This window comes from Pseudorasbora parva, chromosome 22 (assembly GCF_024679245.1).
Source record: "Pseudorasbora parva isolate DD20220531a chromosome 22, ASM2467924v1, whole genome shotgun sequence".
Lineage (NCBI taxonomy): Eukaryota > Metazoa > Chordata > Actinopteri > Cypriniformes > Gobionidae > Pseudorasbora > Pseudorasbora parva.
Window position 1 is genome coordinate 23117173 of NC_090193.1, and position 24673 is coordinate 23141845.

Below are 24673 nucleotides of genomic sequence, written 5' to 3' on the forward strand. Positions count from 1 at the left end.
ACGTGCGATAGCTGACGTGGCCTGCATTTCACATTCATGCAGATTAAAAAAATGTATTTGTGAATTTATTGAAACCACATCAGCATAACAGGAAATTTCTTGCCTTTAGTTCTTGCTGATCAATTAACACATACAATTATACAAAAAAAAAAGGCAAGCAAAGCAAATCAGACAGTACGAACAGCGTCTCATTTACTGTCACTGCCAGGGTCATCCAAAACACAGTATGTAAAAATATTCAACATGGTTTAAAATTTCTAAGGTTTCAAAACATCAGTTTTGCATGGTCAAAACTAAATGTTCGATGTTCAGTAGGTCACTCTCAACCAAATGGGAAAAAACATACACAGTACACTTAACACACTTCCTCTAAAACTTCCCAGGACTACAAGCAAAGTTGCATGATAAGCACCTGTGGTAGTTCACGACTGCATTGCAGCACTAAATCTAATGACCTTTCAAAGCCAGAATATTACCTGCTCTCAGCTATACTATATGTCAGTGAGACAATGTCATGCTTCTTGACACAGCATGGCATGATATTCCAGCGAATGTACACATGATATGACACACATCTCTGATGCCTGATTATACCACTTCCTTAAAATCAAGCCCATGCCATGTCATGAAAAAAGTTTTAGTTATATGACTAACCGTTACTCTGCTGGTCAAAATTGTGTAAATGCAACAAAAAAAATGCCAAACATGCATAAAAAAGCTAATTACAAACACTACAAATTGTATGTATAATCTATCTAATCCAATTAACTAATCATCTAATACCACTAAATATTCAATGTCTGTATAGGCCAATAAAAGTTTATTAACCACTTGTATTTGTTTTAATAATACCAATGTCCCATTAAAATGTCTACAAATGCATAAAACTAATTAGAGATCGGGTAAAAATCATTGCATGTTTTCAATGGTTGGCATGATTCATGGGTTCAAAGTGATCGCTCAGCAGTGAACCACTGAAATTTCTAAACATTCAAAAGATTGGTAAAGGTTTCATTGGTTCACACAGCAGCAGAATACGGTTGTCAGCCCTTTACGGCAATGATTCTCGGAAAACCTACACTGTGTGAACAGAACCGGACTGGACTAGTTGTCTGTCCAGTCATAAAGTGAGAGAAAGAAACTAAGCGCTGCACAAACGCGTGTCTGTGTGTTTTCACACATGTGATTTAGTTAACTTATATTGACCAAGATATGAGGGTTTTAGATATTTTATTAGTTCTCTACAAGAACTGCTCCCATTAGTTTTGTGTTCTATACGTGACTCCAATGCTCATAGATATAAAATCTGCTGTCGGTTAATGAAGATCTGATTGATGAACTCGTGGCTCAACGGGACTCTTGTTGTGTCAGTTAAAGACTGTTCAGTTTTATGGACGTTGCCATCTTGGATATTATTTTGGTCACTGTTGCTATGATTCAACAGAGAAAACACAGGCTTGACTCCCCTAGTATGACAATGCAGACATTATTTAAGAAGCTACTGTAAGATGATGATTAAATGGGTCATTTCGAGACCCACCTGTAAGTAAACGCATTTGTCAATCTCAAAAACTGATAGTGTGAACGTAGTCAGTGTTTCGCCCATCACAAGTTGCATTACACCACCATGTGGCAATAACTTCTGGAATATAAATAATGATTTGTTGTACAAACCCGATTCCAAAAAAGTTGGGACAAAGTGTGTATAAAAACAGAATGCAGTGATTTGGAAGTTTCAAATTTCAATATTTTATTCATAATACAACATAGATGACATATCAAATGTTTAAATTGAGAAAATATATCATTTTAAGGAGAAAATAAGTTGTTTTTAAATTTCATGGCATCAACACATCTCAAAAAAGTTGGGACAATGCCATGTTTACCACTGTGTGGCATCCCGTCTTCTTTTTATAACAGTCTGCAATTTTCTGGGCCAGAGGAGACAAGTTGATCAAGTTTAGGAATAGGAATGTTGTCCCATCCTTGTCTAATAGAGGCTTCTAGTTGCTCTACTGTCTTAAGTCTTCTTTATCGCATCTTCCTCTTTATGATGTTCCTCATCCTCCAAATGTTTCTATGAGTGAAAGATCTGGACTGCAGGCTGGCCATTTCAGTACCGGGATCCTCCTTCTACGAAGCCATGATGTTGTAATTGATGCAGTATGTGGGTGGGCATTGTTCCAGATTCTCTGAATCTTTGGATGATATTATGCACTGTAGATGATAACTTTGAACTCTTTGGAATTTTTTCCTCTGAGAAACTCCTTTCTGATATTGCTCCACTATTTTTCGCCGCAGCATTGGGGGAAGTTGGTGATCATCTACCCATCTTGACTTCTAAGAGACACTGCCACTATGAGAGGCTCTTTTTATACCCAAATGTTGCCAATTGACCTAACAAGTTGCAAATGAGTCCTCCAGCTATTCCTTATATGTATATTTAACTTTTCTGGCCTCTTATTGCTACCTGTCCTAACTTTTTTGGAAAGTGTAGCGCTCATGAAATCCAAAATGAGCCAATATTTGGCATGACATTTCAAAATGTCTCACTTTTACCATTTGATATGTTATCTATATTCTATTGTGAATAAAATATAAGTTTATGAGATTTGTAAATTATTGAATTCCTTTTTTATTCACAATTTGTACAGTGTCCCAGCTTTTTTGGAATCGGGTAAGTCATTTGTGTGGCAAACTTCATTCACAAGAACATTTGATAAGAAAGTGTGAATGGAAGTGAAAGGATTCTTTTTTTCTTCTTCTCTTCGATCAATGTAAACAAGGTCCAGATTGTGTTGGGATGGCAGGCCTTTTCTCTTTCTATGTATGCATAGTGCATGCTATATTTCAGTATATTTCTATTAGTTTTCCAGTAAATTATGCCCCTGTCACTGTTTTCATGTATAGATTCTGAGATAAATGTAAAATTGTACACAAAAAATTGCAAAATTATTGGGAGTTTAGTTTCAAAAGGCCTATATTTTGATGGTTTCCTGCTTTTGGCAGCCAACAATTGACCTCACAAAGCTCTTTGTGGTAGTCTGTGTGTGTCATATATATATATTTCCTACCCATTACCACTGTCTTTTTATGTAGCTATTTATCCTGCACTACACTAAACAACAGATGAATTTGTGTCAATTTCAGTTTAACACTCTTTGATGTCAACAACAAAGGTAGTGTAGTGTCTTTTGTCTCATTGCATCACGCCATGGCTTTTTTATTATTTGCACTTTATTAATGCACCATTTTGCATTTTATACCAATCATAAACATGCGACTCAGCAGACTAAGATTTAAGATATCATGATGTTGGCCTTTGAAAACAAGTCATGTACAGATTGTGTTCCAGTGACAGGAAGGGAGGAGATTTTATGCAAAACATCCATAGGTACGCTTCAGCAGATGCATACTGTTTTGTTTTGGAACCAAGCCTGTCATGTGGGTTACAGCGCCCGCAAAGGCACGAGCCATAACGGCTTCATCCTACATAGGCTACTGCCCGTCGTTCCTCGTAGCAAGCGCTCATGTGCGTCACTGCAAAACGCCCATGAGAAAAGCGGCTTTGACACCTTAACTTAAACAGTTAAACTAAAGAAAAAAATGTGAAACTGAAACTGCTGCAGGATGATGTGGTGAGCCCTTACAGTTTGAGAAAAAGGATTTCCTCTAAAGACAAGACGCTGCGTTCAGTCTTAGTGGGGCAAGGGGTTGGCAGTGACCCCCAGCGAACATAGAACGACTTTACAAGTTTTATTAAAAACAGATTAAAACTCAGTCTAATATAGATATTTGTAGTTAAACAAAAGGGCCAGAAACAGAAATGATTCATGTTTCCATGATGGAAGATGGCTGATTCATAGGGAAGTATGGAATAAGTCCATCAACACAATCTTATGATCAATAAAATCATGTGAATAAATATAGATGTCATCCCTTAAAATAACTTCCCAATATTACAAGGCCATGATATGGTCAATGAGTCGAAATGGGGTGCGTAATTTTATAAATTGGGCTTAGACAGGGATGAACACTGAAACTGACTGTTGCTTAATAGAAACTCTCTTAGCCATGCAATTTGGGACTTCACATCAGATAGAAATGCTAAATTTAACTTATGTAAAACTTATGTAACAAATTTAAAATGAAAGTAAAGGTTCAATAACTAAGTAATAATAAGTAATCTTTGGTACTCCTTACAAATATGCATGTCTTAAAATAAAATAAAAACAGTTTACATGAATGTTGAAATTAGACTAAAAATCAATCTGCAAAACAAATCAGTTCATCAGATTGTTAAATATTGAGAATAATAGCTGTCAAATTTCACTCAAGACTTAACTCAATAGATATTATACTGGAAGAACCTTTAAATGAATAATTTAATACTAATATCAGTTGTCTGCATAGCACAGAAGCTTAAATTCATTAGCCAGTTTCATATCTGTTGATGCAGAGCAGTTTCATGTTTAATGTCTAAGAACACAAATCTTCCCATATGCAAATACTTTCAATTGTGAATAAGGAAAAGAAAGAAAGAAAGAAAGTGTATGAATAATATATGTTCTCAATGAGGGGCAATTTAGGATGTTTACCTCATGAGTCCCTTTTTAGCTTTCCCCTCAAAGCTTCTAACCTCACGCCGCAATTCATCACCCATTCAAACCTGTAGAACTGTTGGAGTTGTGGGGCAATGAGTTGTCTGTGTACTCACAGCAATCAAGCGCAGTTGTGCTGGTAGGAAAGCAATAATGAATGCAGCCAGATCTTCAACTTCAACTTTCCTGTAAAAAGCCAAAAAAGCCCATCAATACCTCAAAATAAATGTTTTCCCACCCTGCAGAACGCAAAAAAAATTGATTTTGAAGAATGTGTGACCGAAAAAGATTGTTGATAACCAAACATTTTTGATGACCATTGACAAAAATATTGAAAAAATATCTTTATGATCCACCGAAGACAGTAAATTACACTATATTTAATTTAACTATCCCTTTAATATTAGCACGTCTTCCTTTTTTCTTTATGCAATATAGGCATATTTAGCCTAATTAAAAAAAAAAAAAAAAAAAAAAAAAAAAAAAATATATATATATATATATATATATATATATATATATATATATATATTGAAATTAGCTGAAACATAAACCGGTTACAAACAAATAATCAAAACTGACCAATTATATTGATCATCCAAATAAGTCATAACATGCTTTCTTAGAGATATTTTGATGTTCAAAACATGGCTGTACAGGAATGAATCATCTTTGGGCAAATATTATATCAATAGATAGCAAGTTCTTAGGTCCTCATAATTTAGGGTCAAAACATCACACACACACACACACACACACACACAATCTTTGAGAATAGGTGATCTATACGGGCAAATATCTTGTGGACATGTTTCACTGCTCAAATATGTACAACCAGCACATTGAAAGTTCCACTGTTTTTTTATGCAAAGGCCCTCCATTACGTTCACAAACTTTCAGTAATCTATGTCTATCTGTTAGGCTCATGTATATGGCTTTTACCTCAATCACCCTGGAGAGAAAAAACCACTTGTTTTGCATCATGGTTTGGGCCTACCCCGCTAGTCACACTAAAGCATGATGTGACACCTAGAATTGTTTGTACAGACGGTGTAATAGTAAGTCATGGAAAGAGGTAAGCTCATTCAAGCTTACACTGCTCAGTTAATGACAGCTAATTCAATTCCATAGTGCTCAATTGTTTCTTGTAATAACCAGCACTGAGGCAAAATTCAACAAAGGAAATCAATGAAAAGAAGCATTTTTTCTTTATTACAATTACTGTATTATTGCATTAGCAAAAAAAAAGTATTGCTTTAACACAAATAATACAAACATGGGGAAATATGTATAACCATTAAACAGATGATTTGAACTACAATAACAAAGCAATGAACAATGAATTTAGTCCACTGTTTGAGCTTTATAACTAGCCTGACCACATCAAGATGTTTTGTATGGAAACTCACTATTGACAGGGCTCAATCCGAGAGGCGGGATAAACAGTTGTCTTTCAAACTCCCTCTGAACGGCGAGCACGCAATTGGATATCGCTACAACCAACCAGAGCAACGAAGGTGAAGCAGAGCTCGATGACAGATTAAAATTTCGCCGTATCCGGTCGGCAAAACTCAGAACACATCTTCCCTTCTTAAGAATGACTTCAGTGCCGTTCTTTGTTCTTTTCTCAGAGAAAAGCTTAACTCCAAGTCTTCCAGAGTCACGGTCAAAGCTGATTCAAAAGGGCAGCCGTTCGCAAGCCCCGTCTACCAACTCTAGACACGATGTGATTGGCCCCACCAGAGTTTGGCGTTTACAGCTCAGAAGTGCATTGAGAGTGGCTAGACGACACTCGCGGCAGATTAGATTTGCTGCCGCTAGGGTGCGTTTAAATTTCTAGGCTACTGTATAGCGGCATGTTAATAAAAAACAACCCCCCAAAACTACTTTATACTAAAAGATTGCTATTTGCCCTTGAGATTTCACATAATTGGGTTACATCAAATATGTCTTTATATAGTTTTTTCTATTCAAGCCACAGTATACTTCTCAATGTGTAATAATGGAAAAAAAAATTGTCACTGATTTTGGGTATTTTAACATTTTAATGTGGCCAGCCTATGGTCGGCTGTGAAAGTCTTCTGGTGAAATAACTTATTTATAACTAATTTAAAAAATAATTTCATGAGATATTCAGGAAGGAAGCAACTTGACATAATAAAGCATTTTTATGCTTTATTCGATCTAGCATAAAGAAAATTGGGTGCCCTGTGTGTGGTCAGTTTACTGGTCAAGAACTTGTTTACTCAACTTGAGAAAAAATGAGTAAAGATACAATATTGCAGTAAATATTGACCTTGTCCCTCTCAGACAGAGATTGGTATACTTTGGTTTTACAAATTGTGTACATCATATTTAATGAGTGCTGTTATTCTTACATGGCTACATCCAGCGGTTTGGAGACGTTTGGTGGTCCCCCTCGGTTAAAAATGTGTTCTGGTGGGCACCACAACTGAAAGATAAATATAAATTATTTTTTATTAAAGCATCTATGTTAACATACCATTGTTAATTTTAACAGAAAAGCATACTGGAAGTGGGATTTGGCATGGCAGAACGTGCGCAAAGACCGTTCCATTTATAATCACAAAAAATGTGTCAGTCATCTCTGTTCGCAATCTCACAAAGTTTCATTTATAATCAGTGAAGTCGACTGCACATTGAATTATTTACAGAATCTACTCACCACTCAAAATGCCAGTTTTTGTTCAGGCTACATTGCTCAACACGGCAAAAACATTGTAAAGAGAATTCTTTACGTTTTCCAGAGCACAAACACAGATATGCAGCAGATTGTTTGCCAAATATGTTTTGCCATGCCAATATGCCATTATTATGGAGAAAGCTGATGACCAGCAGCCATGGCCAACGTTTCCCTCTAAGAAGTATGAGGAGCAGTAGGCAGTGGTTTGACTTTGACTAGACAATTCCACACAAGTCTAGACTTCATGTTCAGGGGAAGGCTTTGCCCAGACCTTGCCCAGCCTTACACACGCCCCACCTATGAGTGCGGCTCATCTTGTTGATAGACTAATTTCATAAATTTTCTTAAATTCACCAATGTTACGTGATTTTAGCAGTTTGGACCACGTGATCCTAACTGCTGAAATCACGTGACATTGGCATTCCAAATCATTGATCGATTAACTGATTCACAGCCGTTTTAATATTTATTTGAGGTTTGAAAACAAACACGGAAGAGAAGACTGATGTTGAATAAAACAGTAGTTTTTGTTATTTTCTGACCACAATGTATTTTCGATGCTTCAAGAGATTCTAATCAACCAACTGATGTCACATATGGACTACTTTGATGATGTTTTTATTCGCTTTCTGGACATGGACAGTATATGCTCTGGGACTAAAATATAAAATATCTTAAACTGTGTTCTGAAGATGAACGGAGGTCTTACGGGTGAGGAACGACATTAGGGTGAGTCATTAATGACGTCAATTTCATTTTTGGGTGAACTAACCCTTTAAGTAGCTGTGTAACAGGAACAATACGGTACCCAAAATAACCGTCTGTTTTCATAATGGTTGTAAGAGGCAAATGACTTGAGTTTCAGTAGAAAAGCATGCAGGCATTATTTTAGAATAAATGGAGCAAGGGGGAAATGTGAAAGATTTCTGTGGTTCTGGACCCCTTACAGTCATCTCTGTATGTGTAGGTTCATGCTCACCTGTGAGCGCTCAATGTACATGTAATGCTTCCACCATCTGCGTAAAAAGAAATGCCAGAGATGAGACATCTATTCAGTTCATTACTTTTATCTGAGAAGCTTACAGAAGATTCCCGCAAATGCCAGATAGATTCATGCTCACCTGTGAGCGCTCAATGTACATGTAATGCTTCCACCATCTGCGTAAAAAGAAATGTCAGAGATGAGACATCTATTCAGTTCATTGCTTTTATCTGAGAAGCTTACAGAAGATTCCCGCAAATGCCAGATAGATAGATAGATAGATAGATAGATAGATAGATAGATAGATAGATAGATAGATAGATAGATAGATAGATAGATAGATAGATAGATAGATAGATAGATAGATAGATAGATAGATAGATAGATGGATAGATGGATAGATAGATGGATGGAGAGATGGATAGATAGATGGATAGATAGATAGATAGATAGATAGATAGATAGATAGATAGATAGATAGATAGATAGATAGATAGATAGATGGATAGATGGATAGATGGATAGATGGATGGATGGAGAGATGGATAGATGGATAGATGGATAGATGGATAGATAGATAGATAGATAGATAGATAGATAGATAGATAGATAGATAGATAGATAGATAGATAGATAGATAGATAGACAGAATTTTCCTTTCAATTTTCAAACTTCTGTAATATGCATAAGGTGATGATGACACAGAGTAAGAGAAATGATTGCCAGTAAGTAACCCCCCCCACTACTTAACCACCACAGGAAGCTGGTTAGGAATTGTCTATAAAATAACGGCACCCCTAAAGCTCATCTGTACATCTCTTTTGTTGGCTGAATATCAAGAAAGGTTCAAGAACAAAGAAAGAGAACTGAAGAATGATTTTCTCTGGAGTCATCCTTTCTGCTCTGCTCATGTTTCTGCTTTCTGAAAGTGCTCAGTGCAGAAAAGTCGACTGCAAGTCTGAGTGTTGCTCATTTGTGGAAGGCTTTCCTGTGAGGCTGAAGGAGCTCCGTTCTGCATACAGAGAAATACAGAGGTTTTATGTAAGTATATTTAGAATGTTTTTATATATACATATTAAATATAAAAGTATATTTAGACTCATTGCAAGAAGTCTGAGCTTTGCCAATCCAAATCTGCAAGGCATTTCTGTTGTGTTATATTGAGATTTGAGGTTCTCTCTAATAAATTTGTTTATATTTGTTCTGCTCAGGAGACCAATGATGACCTAGAACCATTACTAAACGAGAATGTGCAAAAGAACATCAATGTAAGTGCCAAGCTCCATACATTTACTCCCACAGCACCATACCAGAAGTTATTCAAATTTAAAATTAGTAACAGAAGTAGTAATCATACTGAAACTGAAGGTTTTGTGCAAGACATGCGCAAACCAAACGAAAATCTCACCAAAAATCTGCACATTGCTAGGGCGGTAGCAAATAGTAAAAAACGGTGGGTGTCTGAAACAGCTCATTAAGGATAAATCTCATTTATTTGATCCATAGAGTCCTTATGGATGTCACGTCATGAACGAGATCCTGCGCTTCTACTTGGAGACCATTCTGCCAACAGCAGTCCAGATGAACCACCTCCAAACACCCATCGACTCCATTGGAAGTATATTTCAAGATCTTAAGCGGGACATGGTGAAATGCGTAAGTCCATCTTTTAGTCATTAACATGTGAAATTAGTTTAAAGGATGAAAGATCTGATCTCACTGATGTAATTAGTGGCACATTCAGATTAAATCTGTCCACCCTGGTGACAAACACATCTACAGACTTTTAAAACCTTCTGGCTGACCAGCAAATCAGTTTAGACTGATTTGAAGATGTTTTTAAGCAGAGAACTCTGCCTATGATGGTCAATACCTTAATAAAGTTGTGTCACTTAAGTTAGGATGTGGGCTGAGGTGATTATTTTTTTGAAAAACGTAGTTCAGGCATATTCAGGATGTCGTAACAGGGCACATATGTAGAAAGCCTATGTGGATTTTCATTAGCAAGAGCTGTTGCAAGTGAATCAAAATGCCTAGTACTTGTTGCAAAATGTTATGGTGAGGAAAAGAAGGTGCCGTTTAAAATTGCAAACTACATGAAATAACACATAAGTCTCTCTATGTTACAGAGGAACTACTTTTCTTGCCAAAATCCCTTTGAGTTTGCCAGCATAAAGAACTCATATGAAAAGGTAAGTTGTATACAGTGATTTAATGCTAAAAAGAATAACGTTGCATCATCAAAATATATTCTACTCTAAAATCACTTGACATGATCAAATTGTGTTCAAACGCTATTCCAAAGACTGACAACATCTTGTTCTCTTTAGATGAAGGAAAAGGGTGTTTCTAAAGCAATGGGAGAGCTTGATATGCTCTTTAAGTACATCGAACATTATCTGGCATCAAAGAGAGTCAAGCACTAATAGGATGGTTGCTGTGGATTGGATGGTGGCCATGATGACTTGAATCAAGTCTGAATTCTCTGAAAATAAAGAAAGGACAATGCACAGATCAAGCAAATACTGTAGGATATGGAAAAAATGGACTTTATCCTTTAACGTATTGCTTGGACATCACCATTCCATCACACTACTTTCTGATGCACTGCAATGCCAACCTCCTTACCTTCAGTTTCTGAAGTTCTGGAAAATGTCAAAATGGCAATATTTTACACTGAACTAAAACCATACAATGTTGTTTAAGTCACATTGACCAGTATAATTTTAAAAATGAGTTGATTTTTAAACTTGTTGGGGTAACTTGAAAGTCTACTGATATTTATGTCTTTTATAACCTTTATTTATTTTTTATATTTTATGAGCTTCAAGGTTAATTTAACTGTATTGTGCATATTCCTGATGCTTTTATTTAATGTGTTACAGAAAAGTGTTATCAATAAATTATTGCAACTGAATAATGCAAACATTTCCTTTTTTGGCTAATGTGGTTTAGTTGTCTTCCTCGTGGTGTGCTAAGAGTTCGTACTAATCTCTTCTGTTTACATCGAAGACTACATTGTTTTGGGGGAACAAGTTCTAAAATGACAATGCATCAAAATATGGCTCCTTGTGACTTATCATTTAACACTATCATTTACAGGGTGTGTCAAAATGAATGAGTAAGGGTTAAAACATGACTGTGTTAACCTCATAACTGACCTAAATAGAGCAGTTACCAGCAGCACAGCAGTCAGCCCTTTACTGTAAATGCTGCGATGCATGTCTCACCCTAATGAGATTATCTATGTAACAGCTAACATTGGCCGTGGAGCCTTAAACCTGCAGCCGTGGTGCGAGCTACTGAGTAAGCAAAACAGTATGGGAACAAGACTCTAGTTTCAGTTGTGACAGAGCGCAAAGCAAGGCTTGGGGTGGTTAGCTGGATGGTGTAGCAAATGAAATTGAAAACTTGTGCACAACAACAGAGGACAGTGATACACCAACCCCATAGTCTGTGTATGAAACCTTGCAGGGTTTTTGTATGAAGGTAGCTCCAACGTAAACTGGTTGCAAAATCTTCCAAAGCCCCAAATATGTAGTGACTGCAAATGCAATGCTTATTTCTCAAATATGGAATTATAAATTTTCTTCCTTTCTATCAGCTAACTACACATACAGAATTGTGGATACCATAGGCATCTTGCTACATCCAAAAACCAGATAAAAACGAATTAGACATGCCTTGATCCCTTTCTACTTCTGTATACTGCCTGCAAAGTCAGCATTTTTCAGGTTTAGAGTTGTCATGCAACATGCAAAACATTGCTACATACATGCAAGGCGATTAAATGCGGTTTCTCCAGAAGTCACTGTGCAGAAAATAAAACAGCTGATTACACAAATACAACACTGCATTGATTGCCTACATAAAAAAGTCCCAATGAAAGTTAGTAGACTAATGTTCTGTTTTCAGCCCTAGAAAAAGCTGATATGGCAAAAAGTCTCCAATGACATTAAACAGACATTACACAGTAAAACAAGTTAAGATGCAAAAAGGAAACTGGATATTGACAGCCAAATGAATAATCTTAATGGGTCAGTTCTTGCAGCATCTTGCGCTACTATCATTGTCAGGGAAACACTGACAGCAGAAACAATATGTGTGACTAAGCTATTATTGAGTCTTGCTATCTTCAAACTGATGCTTCTGAATTTTTCCCCAGAAACTAGTGGTGAAAAAGCAGCAAGTGTTGTACTGTTACAATTTTGTTTTTCATTCTGCACTACACTGTTTCTATCCATAACATGGGAAAATCAAATCTGCAATGTTTCCGCAACAAGCAGCCACCAAACCACAGTGTGATCTTGCCAAGTTGTTGAAGACGGGGATGGTCATGTTACCATTGATTCATAAGGGAGAGTAAGACCTGGTGCTCTGTGTGCAGTACACCCATATCTTCTGTTTGACAGTTAAAACATTTGGTCTTGAAGCAGCATTGCAACTCGGTTACGAGTTGCAACTACTATTTTCTTTCTCTTGGTTTTTTTGTTCTGTTCTTGTTTTTCTCTCTTCTGTATGTGTATGTACAAACCGATTCCAAAATAGTTTGGACACTGGTACAAATTGCCGGTGTTGGTGAGGTGGGATGCCCTCTTCTTTTTATAACTGTCTCCAAACATCTGGGGACTAAGGAGACAAGTTGCTCAAGTTTAGGAATAGGAATTTTGTCCCATTCTTGTCTAATAGAGGTTTCTAGTTGCTCTACTGTCTTAGATCTTCTTTGTAGCATCTTCCTTTTTATGATGTGCCAAAATGTTTTCTATGGGTAAAGAATCTGGACTGCAGGATGGCCATTTCAGTACCTGGATCCTTCTTCTGCACATCCATGATGTTTTAATTGATGCAGTATGTGGTCTGGCATTGTCATGTTGGATAATGGCAGGTCTTCCCTGAAAGAAACGACATCTGGATGGGAGCATATGTTGTTCTAGAACTGGGATATACCTTTCAGCATTGATGGTGCCTTTCCAGATGTGTAAGCTGCCCACGCAACACACACTCATGCAACCCCATACCATCAGAGATGCAGGCTTCTGAACTGAGTGCTGATAACAACTTGGGTTGTCCTTGTCCTCTTTAGTCCGGATGGCATGGCATCCAAGTTTTCCAAAAATAATTTCAAATTTTGATTCATCTAACCACAGAACAGTTTTTCACTTTGCCATAGTCCACTTTAAATGAGCCTTGGCCCAGAGAAAATGCCTGCGCTTCTGGATTATGTTTAGATATGCCTTCTTTTTTGACCTATAGAGTTTTAGTCTTCAATAGCAAATGTCACATTGGATTGTGTTCACCGACTTTTCTGGCAGTATTCCTGAGCCCATGTTGTGATTTCCAGCATCCAGTATGGTTTTCTGGTCTTGACCCTTACGCACAGAAATTGTTCCTGATTCTCCGAATCTTTGGATGATATTATGCACTGTAGATGATGATAACTAGGGATGCACCGATACCATTTTTCCAGAACCGATCCGATCCGATATTAAAAATGTTGAGTATCGGTCGATACCGATACTAAACCGATCCGATACCAATGTAGTTTTGTCTATGTAGAATTTCTAAGCCTTAGTGTGTAGAATTGAATAAATTAGATTAGTGAATAATACAGCAGCAAAAGTTATAAAATCACGAGTGCACAAAAATTGTATAAAATCTAAACATTTAGTTGGGAAAAAATAAAGGAAACCATAAAAGTGAATAACTGTAGCTGTAAATCTGGTAAAATATGTTACACAAATATATATTCATGAAAAACAAGTAAATATATTTATAGAAATAGGGCCTATATACTATATACTTGGAAAGTTTCATCGTGTTGAGTGTCGTAACCGAACGCGACAGTTTAAAGCTGAATGGAGAGTGACTGACAGCCGCAGTGGAGGGAAGCATTGACGTGAACTAATCTGTGCTCGCATTAAACGATGGAATGGCTTCAGAACACTTATAATATAGTGCACGAATCGTTGATGCTTTATAAGGTTTTTGTGCCTTTTGTGGGGCACTGGGGCTTAACATTAACACAGAATATTATGCGCACAGTATCGAATTTGGATCGGTCCTGTCTGTCCGATACCCGATCCGGCAAATAATGGCAGATCGGAGCCGATACCGATCCCGAGTATCGGATCGGTGTATCCCTAATGATAAGCTTAAACTCTTTGCAATTTTTCTCTGAGAAACTCCTTTCTGATATTGCTCCACTATTTTTTACCACAGCATTGGGGAAAATTGGTGATCCTCTGCCCATCTTGACTTCTGAGAGACACTGCCACTATGAGAGGCTCTTTTTATACCCAAATGTTGCCAATTGACCTAACAAGTTGCAAATGAGTCCTCCAGCTATTCCTTATATGTACATTTAACTTTTCCAGTGTCTTATTGCTACCTGTCCTAACTTTTTTGGAATGTGTAGCGCTCATGAAATCCAAAATGAGCCAAAATTTGGCATGACATTTCAAAATGTCTCACTTTTAACATTTGATATGTTATCTATATTCTTTTGAATAAAATATAAGTTTATGAGATTTGTAAAAACTGCATTACTTTTTTATTCACAATTTGTACAGCTTTTGTGGAATTTGGTTTTTACAGGTCCTTCTCAAAAAATTAGCATATGTGATAAAAGTTCATTATTTTCTAGGGCTGTACTAGAATAATCGAATATTCGAATATTCGTTTCGGTGAGGTGGCATTCTATTTTCAGTTTTGAGATTCGAATATTCTTTTTTTTTTTTTCAACACGTGACTTCCGTTGCGGACTCATTCTCACTCATGCTTGAAATAATAATAATAAATTATAAAAAACACCGCAACTTGCTTTCAATAAAAGCATTGCACATTTTAAAGATTTAAATTAACAAAAAGTCAGAATAAGACAAAATAAATCCCTTATATAGAATAAAACAAATTGTAATAGATATTACATTTTGTGTCATTTTAAAAACAATTCATTTATTCTTATTCAACTGTTTATAAGCATGCTACTGTGTTCTTTATTTATTACAGTTCATTGAAATCACTGTGTGTTACTAATTTAATTTCTGTTTTGGGATTCATTTGTTTTAAAGAAAGGTTCGTTATTAATACCTTATTAAAGTTCTTGCTCTCAACCGACTTTGTGTTTTGTATCACTTGTGCACTGTCCGTTTTCGGAGCATAAACCTGCCCGTGTAATGCGTACCGGAAACTGTTCTATTTAAAAGATTATTAAATGTTTATTAATATTTAAAGAATGTGTGCCACCTGATCATATTGCACCAAATGCAACACTGCACTCCACTGGGTCTGCCGCAACACATTTACGATGCCGAAGAATGAAACGTGAAGTCGTGAAAGATGATACAAATGCAAACCGACACTATTATTATATATTTAGCCCCACACACCGAAGCTTCGAATATTCGATATTGATTGCCACCTAAGCTTCGAAGCTCAAAAAATGGCATTCGAAACAGCCCTATTATTTTCCATAATGTAATGATAAAATGTGACTTTCATATATTTTAGATTCATTGCACACCAACTGAAATATTTCACGTCTTTTATTGTTTTAATACTGAGGATTTTGGCATACAGCTCATGAAAACCCAAAATTCCTCAAAAAATTCAAAAAAATCTCAAAAAATTAGCATATTGAAAAGGTTCTTTAAACGAGCGATTAACCTAATCATCTGAATCAACTAATTAACTCTAAACACCTGCAAACGATTCCTGAGGCTTTTAAAAACTCCCAGCCTGGTTCATTACTCAAAACCGCAATCATGGGTTAGACTGCCGACCCTATCCAGAAGGCCATCATTGACACCCTCAAGCGTGAGTGTAAGACACAGAAAGAAATTTCTGAACGAATAGGCTGTTCCCAGAGTGCTGTATCAAGGCACCTCAGTGGGAAGTCTGTGGGAAGGAAAAAGTGTGGCAAAAAACGCTGCACAACGAGAAGAGGTGACCGGACCCTGAGGAAGATTGTGGAGACCGACTCCAGACCTTGGGGGACCTGCGAAAGCAGTGGACTGAGTCTGGAGTAGAAACATCCAGAGCCACCGTGCACAGGCGTGTGCAGGAAATGGGCTACAGGTGCCGCATTACCCAGGTCAAGCCACTTTTGGGCTACAGAGAAGCAGCACTGGACTGTTGCTCAGTGGTCCAAAGAACTTTTTTCGGATGAAAGCAAATTTTGCATGTCATTCGGAAATCAAGGTGCCAGAGTCTGGAGGAAGACTGGGGAGAAGGAAATGCCAAAATGCCTGAAGTTCAGTGTCAAGTACCCACAGTCAGTGATGGTCTGGGGTGCCATGTCAGCTGCTGGTGTTGGTTCACTGTGTTTTATCAAGGGCTGGGTGAATGCAGCTAGCTATCAGGAGATTTTGGAGCACTTCATGCTTCCATCTGCTGAAAAGCTTTATGGAGATGACGATTTCGTTTTTCAGCACGACCTGTCACCTGATCACAGTGCCAAAACCACTGGTAAATGGTTTACCGACCATGGTATTACTGTGCTCAATTGGCCTGCCAACTCTCCTGACCTGAACCCCATAGAGAATCTGTGGGATATTGTGAAGAGAAAGTTGAGAGACGCAAGACCCAACACTCTGGATGAGCTTAAGGCCGCTATCGAAGCATCCTGGGCCTCCATAACACCTCAGCAGTGCCACAGGCTGATTGCCTCCATGCCACTCCACATTGAAGCAGTAATTTCTGCAAAAGGATTCCCGAACAAGTATTGAGTGCATAACTGAACATAATTATTTGAAGGTTGAGTTTTTTTGTATTAAAAACACTTTTCTTTTATTGGTCGGATGAAATATGCTAATTTTTTTAGATTTAGATTTTGGGTTTTCATTAGCTGTATGCCAAAATCATCAGTATTAAAACAATAAAAGACCTGAAATATTTCAGTTGGTGTGCAATGAATCTAAAATATATGAAAGTTACATTTTTATCATTACATTATGGAAAATAATGAACTTTTATCAATATGCTAATTTTTTGAGAAGGACCTGTATATCATTGATCCCATACCTTGTATAAGCTACTGTTTTGTCAATTTGAAACTTTGCTCAAAAAACAAATAAAGCAACATTGCACATTACAATTTCTTAGAAATGCTACTAGGATAGAGTGCTTGAAGTGTCAAATCGTAGTCCAAACTGTATTACCAGAGAACTGAAAGATTTTATACTAAACAGAAGAAAGTAAAAAGTCTAAGAAAATGTGTCACGAGTCACAACTGAATTGATCTGGATAATTTAGTGCAAGTACCGAACACAGAAAAATAATGATGGAAATGACAAACATGTGAGATGTCGTATTCTGAAACAGCTTGTTCAAGTTTCTGTCTGTTGGGTAGGCTGTCAGTCATTTCCTCTCAATTGGTTAAATGCCTGCTATGTTTGACGTACACACACACACACACACACACACACACACTAAATTGAGTTAGTTTACCAACAATGAAACTACATTTAAAACAAAATGGTTTCAAATGCTGTTTGCCCAGGGAGATACTAATCAACACTATCACCCACATCTTAAACTGTTCCACTGAAAGAAGGTGCACTTTTTGCATTTGGAAGTAAGATGCTGTGAAAGCAAGATGTATCTGTAATTCACGGGTAGTGTGTTGTACTAATAAAAGGTTGTGTACTAATAAACATTTACCATGGACATTTTTTTCTTCTGAATGAATTTATTCTGATTGATGAATCCGAACTCCTCACCACTAGTGCCAGCCTCTACAAGAAGTTCAGTACAGCTCCTCTTCGTCCTCCTCATGTTCCGCTGCACGTCTGTTCTCATCCTCGCGCAGGCAATTGAAAAGTCTTAATGTTACTTGCGGCCTGATGGATAGGTTCTCTCCCACGTCAACGCGATTTTTTAAAGTCCTTTTTATCGAATTTTGCATCGCTGCTGTTTCTCTATCACACAACTGCAAATTACAGGCTAAGTGAATAGGTAAACACACTTCATGAAGTCACAGGCGCGAGCCGCGTCACATACATGAGACAGCCTATTGCCTCAACAAAGCTGTCAATCAAACATCATGCAAAAAAAAAAAGACTGTAAAACACTATTTTTATTTATTCCAGTATTTGAGATGTTATAATAATTTTATGTTAAAATAATTTAAACAACTGTTATTTAACAAATATTATTAATATATTAAAATAAACTGAGGGGGCCTGTGCCCGTCAGGCCCCTCCGCTGGCTACGCCCCTGCCAGAAAAACGTTGGTTCTAATAGCCCCCGCCGCTATTAGAGACTGGCCTTTATTTGCCTTCGGTGACAGCGAGACCGGCCAATGTTGGAGACCCGGCCGCTAATGGAATACAGGCCAGTATTAGAGGATTTACGGTAAACATGAAACTAAACCTCCAGTAGGTGGCAGCAGGTGGCCGTCTTAATGAGTCAGCCATTGAGTCGTTCATTCAAACGATTCATTCGAACACTGAATCGATCAGTAACACACTTGTTGCTGTGAGACGCGTTACGGTTCTGCTGTGTGTGAACGATTTTCGCTGCTGACATCAACCAAAGCACTCAATATTGCATCTAAAATGTAAGTGACTTTAAGTGAATGTAAATGTAAGTGAATGTTAATTAATTGTTTATGAAACAGTCATATGAATGCAGTGTCATTTTCAGTCGTGATAGTATTCAGGAAACAGCTTAAACGCTCTAGAGTTGTAATTTCTCCTCGAGAGGCTGCACGAGCGTCAACAGCGCGACCTTGTTATGGTCAGTTCATCATATATATTTTTATCCACCAATATTGATCGCCACTTACACTAAATTAATGCACAATCATTCGTGCATTTTGGTGATTTGCTAGTTATTTTTTGTTTGCAGGCTCTTGTCCGTCGGGCAAGTAAAATTCTTTTTCACTTGTCCCTTCAAAAAATCCACTTGTCCCAGACTAGCGTTAATGTCGAGCCCTGTAGTAGCACACCAGCGCAACTCTGCCGTCATTATGTTTAGTCCCGCCCACCGACTCTATACGCGATGTGAATGGCCTGACCAGAGTTTGGATTTTAAAACTCAAAAGTTTATTGAGAGTGGCTAGAAGTAGAGGTGTTCGATTCCAGGTTTTTTGGAGTCGACTCCGATTCCCGACTCCCACTGCGGAAGTCTATGGCATTAACTCCTCGACTCCATTTACATTACATCAATACAGGGTTAGAAATCAGACAAAATTGCTGTTGTTACACACTTAAATTATTTCCTCCCAACACAAAGTCCTAAAATCCTCTTATTAAAACCACACACTTTTAGCACGGCCATCCAAATTAGTCCAATTTAGCGATGACTTTCGTGGCTATCAACATTTCTGTATCTATTACATAACCTAGGAAGAGTCACGAAAAAAGATGTTGTCGAGTGATGCCGCTAATCGCAAATGATCATTGTCTTAAAAGGTGAGTTAAAGATACTATACATAAAATAATGCAGACTATTGATGCGTTTCTTCTTGATATTTTTATGATTTATGGTTTGTTTAATAAACACATGGATACCATGGGAAACCAAATCTATATTTATTGCAATAATATATAGCCTACCATCAATTAAACTAAAACTAATTTCGGACACAGCAAAAGAGTCGACACCGAGCGTCGATTCCTGTACTGGAGTCGACCCCGACTCTGGGGCTATTCAGAGTCGAGGAATCGACTCTTTTGGAGTCGACTCCCCTTCACTAGCTAGAAGACACTCGCAGCAGATTAGATTTGCTGCCGCTAGGGTGCGTCTAGATTTCTAGGCTAACTTTTAGCATCAATTTCCAGCATTTGTTCATGGGGTGAACAGGGGGTGACATGGGTATCTAAATCAGAAAGGGATTATTACCCTTTAGGTGTGGTGGTACTAAGAACATGAAGATGATTCATTTTCTCATAACGTTACATTAGCATGACTCAGATAGCAAGTTCGCTTGCCTACTAATATAAGCCTACCTCACATAAGATGTGTAGTAAACTTCAAAGACTCACCAAAAAAAGAAAACCTGTTAAGTAAATTAGTTAACTTGACTCATGCCAAGCTTAAAGCTAGCGTTTGAAGAAAGTAGCACTACACTACAGTAGTTTGTTAAATTTAAACTAACGTTACCTTATTGTATGTGATTGTGAACAAAGCTGTAATTTGTTCAAAATAAACACATCTTCATAAGACAAAAAACCGCTGTTGGCTGTGCATACGTGTTTGTTAAAGATATTGTATGTAGGGTAGGCTCTGCCTCATGCTAAGACAACACCTATCTACAAGGAATACATGACCGATTAAGTTACCATCTCCAAGCTACAAATAGTCCACAAAACCCCTTAAAGTCTTCAAAAATGTATTTTGCAACTATTCATATTATTTAATACAATTATTTCACTACTAGTTAGCAGTAAAGCTGTTGACATCTCACCTGAATGTGTTGACGTATTCGCGCGGTGATCTCTTTATCTTCGGATATGACGTCGAAAGCGATAATCACTCGTTTAAAAACAAAATAGAATATAAATTGATATAATTTAATTAGCCAACATTATAGTGCACTGGATACAGCTCAGCAGTTTTACTACTAATAATAATGAATTAAAAAAAAATAGTAGGCTACATAACCTAACGTATGTGAACCTTAAAAAGAGCTCTTTTTAAGGTTAACATCATAGACTGTAAAATAGCTTATGTTACTATTTTAAAGGGGTACTTCAGCGCTGGGAAGATGAATCTGTATTTAAAATGGGTCATCAATGTAGTAGAAATGTGAAATTATTTTTGAATTTGGTGTCTTCTAGACTGAGAAAAGACAGAAAATGTATTTTTGTCCCATGGGGATGAAAGACTACAATTCCCAGAATGCTTTGCTGCCCCGTGAGGCCATTCCCAACACCACCAACTTGATTACAGTGACTGAGTTAGAAGACACTACAATTAAAAACTGAACGTGTGTGTTCAATTTAATGAGTGAGTCACCGCGCGAGTATCACAGCACTGAGCACTAACTGCACGAGTGATGAGAGCTGAGGTAATCGCGACTACACTCGCGGCATACATTCACAACGCGAGTTCAGTCTGGCGTGTTTCAGTTCATGCCTTTGCAAGCTTAATTTTTATAGAAATTAATTTGAGAAGTTAAAAGACTTACATTGCTCACCATAGCTCCGTTTAAATGAGTGCCTGTAGCTGTGGGCTGAGCTCTCCCTGCCAGCTGAGTATAATCTCCCATCCCCCATGCGCAGATTCAAAACATGCGGAAATGGCTCCCTCTGCTGGCTGTAGTCTTTAGCCTTTGGCCAAACATTCCTCCTATGATGCAAAAATCGTCAATTTGCATCATAGGAGGAATTTTTCCAGAAATAAAATGCATAAATCTCTCGTCTCAGGGGGATATGAGGGGGGAAAGCACAATCATTTGAATATACTCCAGGGTTTCTACTGATACAAAGCCATATGCTAATCGCTGAAGTAACCCTTTAAGCTCTAGACTAGAGGCCTTCGACACTCCGTATCTCCGGGACCGAATGGGATTCTCACTATGCCATTATCATCGCAAAACATTAGATATTAAGCAAACTATATTTGATCTTGTAATTGAAACATCAAACAACACAAAAACAATAAATTAAATAAATTACTTGTTTTCCAGCTGAAATGATCCTCTCGAAAACGAAATGGTCTGCGTTGATCCTTCTCAGGATTTAACCGCCAAAACTTCTTTTTTTCTCACACGGATGAGTTCCTTAACTCGGGCCGAAGGTAAATACACGTCGCTACATGTCAGTCAGCCAACGCGAGTAGGCTACAACTGCGTTCAGCCGATGCTGGCCCATACAGAAAAAATATGTCAGTCAGCCAGATGTGTAATGCACAGTCGACACGGATCTGGCACATTATCATTTCACCGATGCCGACAGTAAGCGTAGTGGCGCATTTCAGCCGGAATCGGCCCAACTGCGCTTGCTATTCTGGGACCAGACTACAACATGAATAGCGTTAGTTTTTTTTTTTTTTTTTGAGAGAGATTAGATAACTGGTAAGGCCGGCGGATGCTGAATTAGGCGGGATTTATCATACAACCAATAAATAAATAAAGAGCATGACTAAATGCATGCAAAAATGTATCCGTTTAAAAAAGCTGTCTAGTAACGTCGCTCGCTCAGAACGGTGCGACTGATTCAAAAAGAGTAGGCCTAATTTATTCCCAAATCAGATATTAAGTGTAAATTGTAAACGTCTTTATAACTGAGATATTGAAAATCAAGTGTCAGAATTATAATCTATAGAGGTTTGCAACATAATACTAGAAATAGCGACTCAGAGAGAGTAATTTTTTCAGAAAAAACGTTTTTTTAACGATAAATAATAAAGACAGAGATTTTTGCTGTGGTCAATAACTCACAAGTGTGGTCTATCAATATCAGATGCAATGTAAAATGAGTATAATTTTTCTTTGAACAGGTGGATCAAAAGCTCAGAAGACAATACAAGCTAGATTATTGTGTTACTCTTGTTTTTATTAAATATAGGTCTACCTGAGTCCTATGAGTTGTAACTGACTACCTTGCCACAATGTAACTGCAAACATATTTTGTCCTTTATCTTTGCCAAAAAATATATATTAAATACAATAATTTAAAATTTTAGTTAGACCGGGGTATAGTTGTAACACAGGGCAGTTGTAACAACTCCAATATGTCCAATCAGAAACTAAAAAACCTCTAATTCACTTTGCACATGCTCAGTTTAGTACTTATCGTGATAAAGTAGAGCTCTGTGGCAGACATATAGCAGATGTTAGAGTAAAACAACTATTTTGATGTAAGAAAGGTACTTTTTTTATAACTTTTTTTTACTTTTGTTTCAGGAATTTCTGTTTTAAATACATAAAACTTAAAATATGTTTATTGTGTCTCTGTGTAGATATTTGTCATTCAAGTAGCGCTAATGTTTTAGCTGTTAGCTGTAAGATGGGCTAGTTCATGGATATGACTCTGGGTTAGTTGTAACAGAGTCACACACACACTAAGGTGACCGAACGTCCTGTTTTCCCAGGACATTTCCTTCGAGTTATGTCCTGGCCATAACAATTTTCTATCGATACAGAGGGGGCATACTTTAAATGTATTGTAATTAATAAGGCAAGTTTGAGTAAACTTCGAGTATCATTTGAGTATCTCATTGCCGGGCCGAGTGTCCTGGTTTTCGGTAATGAAAATATGGTCACCCTACACACACGCACGTGCAACTGTTCAATTTCAATATTTTACTATGGCTAATGCTATGACTGACAGTTTACACATGCTTACACAAACAATGCTTGCTCAAGTTCAATTTATTATGGTCAATTACTATGACTGAGAGTGACACACACACATCGGTTATATTGAAAAGTTATGAATAAAAAGCTGTCAAAATATAGATATAAATATAAAATATAGCTGCAAGCAGCCATTATATTTGATTTTTGGATAAACGGTTCAGAAGTTATAATCAAAAATAGGCATTTTTCTTTTCTGCAGACCAGTAGGTGGCGCTGCGCTGAAACGCTGCATGTTGCCTCAGGTCATGCTTGTGATGACAGGTACCAATTTTGGTTCGAATACGATAAAGCGTTGCGGAGATATTGCCTTAAGTGTGTTTTTGCAAACGTTACGTAAAATGTTTTTGCACGTCTATCGAAAACGATATGACGAATCAACATGATTTGCAAGATTTTTTGTCTGCATGGTCTGAAGATGATCTGTTTTAATTTTGGTGAAAATCGGAGCAACGGCCTAGGAGGAGTTCGAAAAATTAGGTTTTTAAGAAAATTGCATACCGGAAAATGATATCATAGGGTGCTATGATGATAGAATCGGCTTGAGCCAAGGAATCAGAGAAAAAAATAATTTTGTTTCTAGCTATTAGGGTTGAAAAGTTATTAGCATAAATATGTGGTGGCGCTAGAGAGAATGAGTTAGAAACTCCAACTTTGGTGTGATTACTAATGGGACTATCCTCTATCTGTGTGCCAAATTTCATAACTTTCCTGCAAGCGGTTCTATGGGCTAGGTTCTAAGAAGAAGAAGAAGAAAAAGAAGAAGAAGAAGAAGAAGAAGAAGAATAGGAACACTAACGGTTTCAAAAGGTGCCTTCGCACCTTCAGTGCTTGGCCCCTAATTATTTCATTGCGTTATATTTTACACCAGTGGATCTCATAACATCTCACCCCAGGGTATGCTACAACTAACCCAGACTATGGGTTGAATTGTAACATTTCACTCCTTGTGTTTGAAACTAAACCATGCATTTTCTGTTTGTGTTGCAAAGATAATAGTTATCTCATTTAATAGCAGACACCTGTAGCTAACTACAACCATCTCCGGTCTCCCCTACATCAAATGTTTCAAATGTAACTCG

General features: G+C 37.4%; 2 protein-coding genes across 6 annotated transcripts in view; one reads left to right on the plus strand and one right to left on the minus strand.

Annotated features, from left to right (window-relative positions):
* The window catches only part of fmoda (fibromodulin a), a 77768-nt gene extending 55542 nt beyond the window's left edge, over window positions 1-22226 (minus strand). The window contains exons 1-6 of one of the 5 annotated variants that reach the window (XM_067431884.1): window positions 21910-22226; window positions 20697-20764; window positions 8427-8463; window positions 8285-8321; window positions 6980-7053; window positions 4718-4787 (exon numbers count right to left, since the gene is read on the minus strand). The gene's annotated coding sequence lies outside the window, so the exon portion shown is untranslated. Of the gene's footprint in view, window positions 1-4598; window positions 4788-6979; window positions 7054-8284; window positions 8322-8426; window positions 8464-9038; window positions 9107-20696; window positions 20765-21909 lie in introns of those variants that run through there. The other 4 variants (XM_067431881.1, XM_067431882.1, XM_067431883.1 and 1 more) reach the window with 4 other exon arrangements.
* Window positions 9057-11142, plus strand: il10 (interleukin 10). The gene is made up of 5 exons (XM_067431887.1): window positions 9057-9328; window positions 9499-9555; window positions 9794-9943; window positions 10417-10479; window positions 10618-11142. The coding sequence occupies exons 1-5, from the start codon at window positions 9161-9163 to the stop codon at window positions 10711-10713; spliced, it is 534 nt and encodes a 177-aa protein (XP_067287988.1). The 5' UTR covers window positions 9057-9160; the 3' UTR covers window positions 10714-11142.
* Window positions 22227-24673: the final 2447 nt, after the last annotated feature.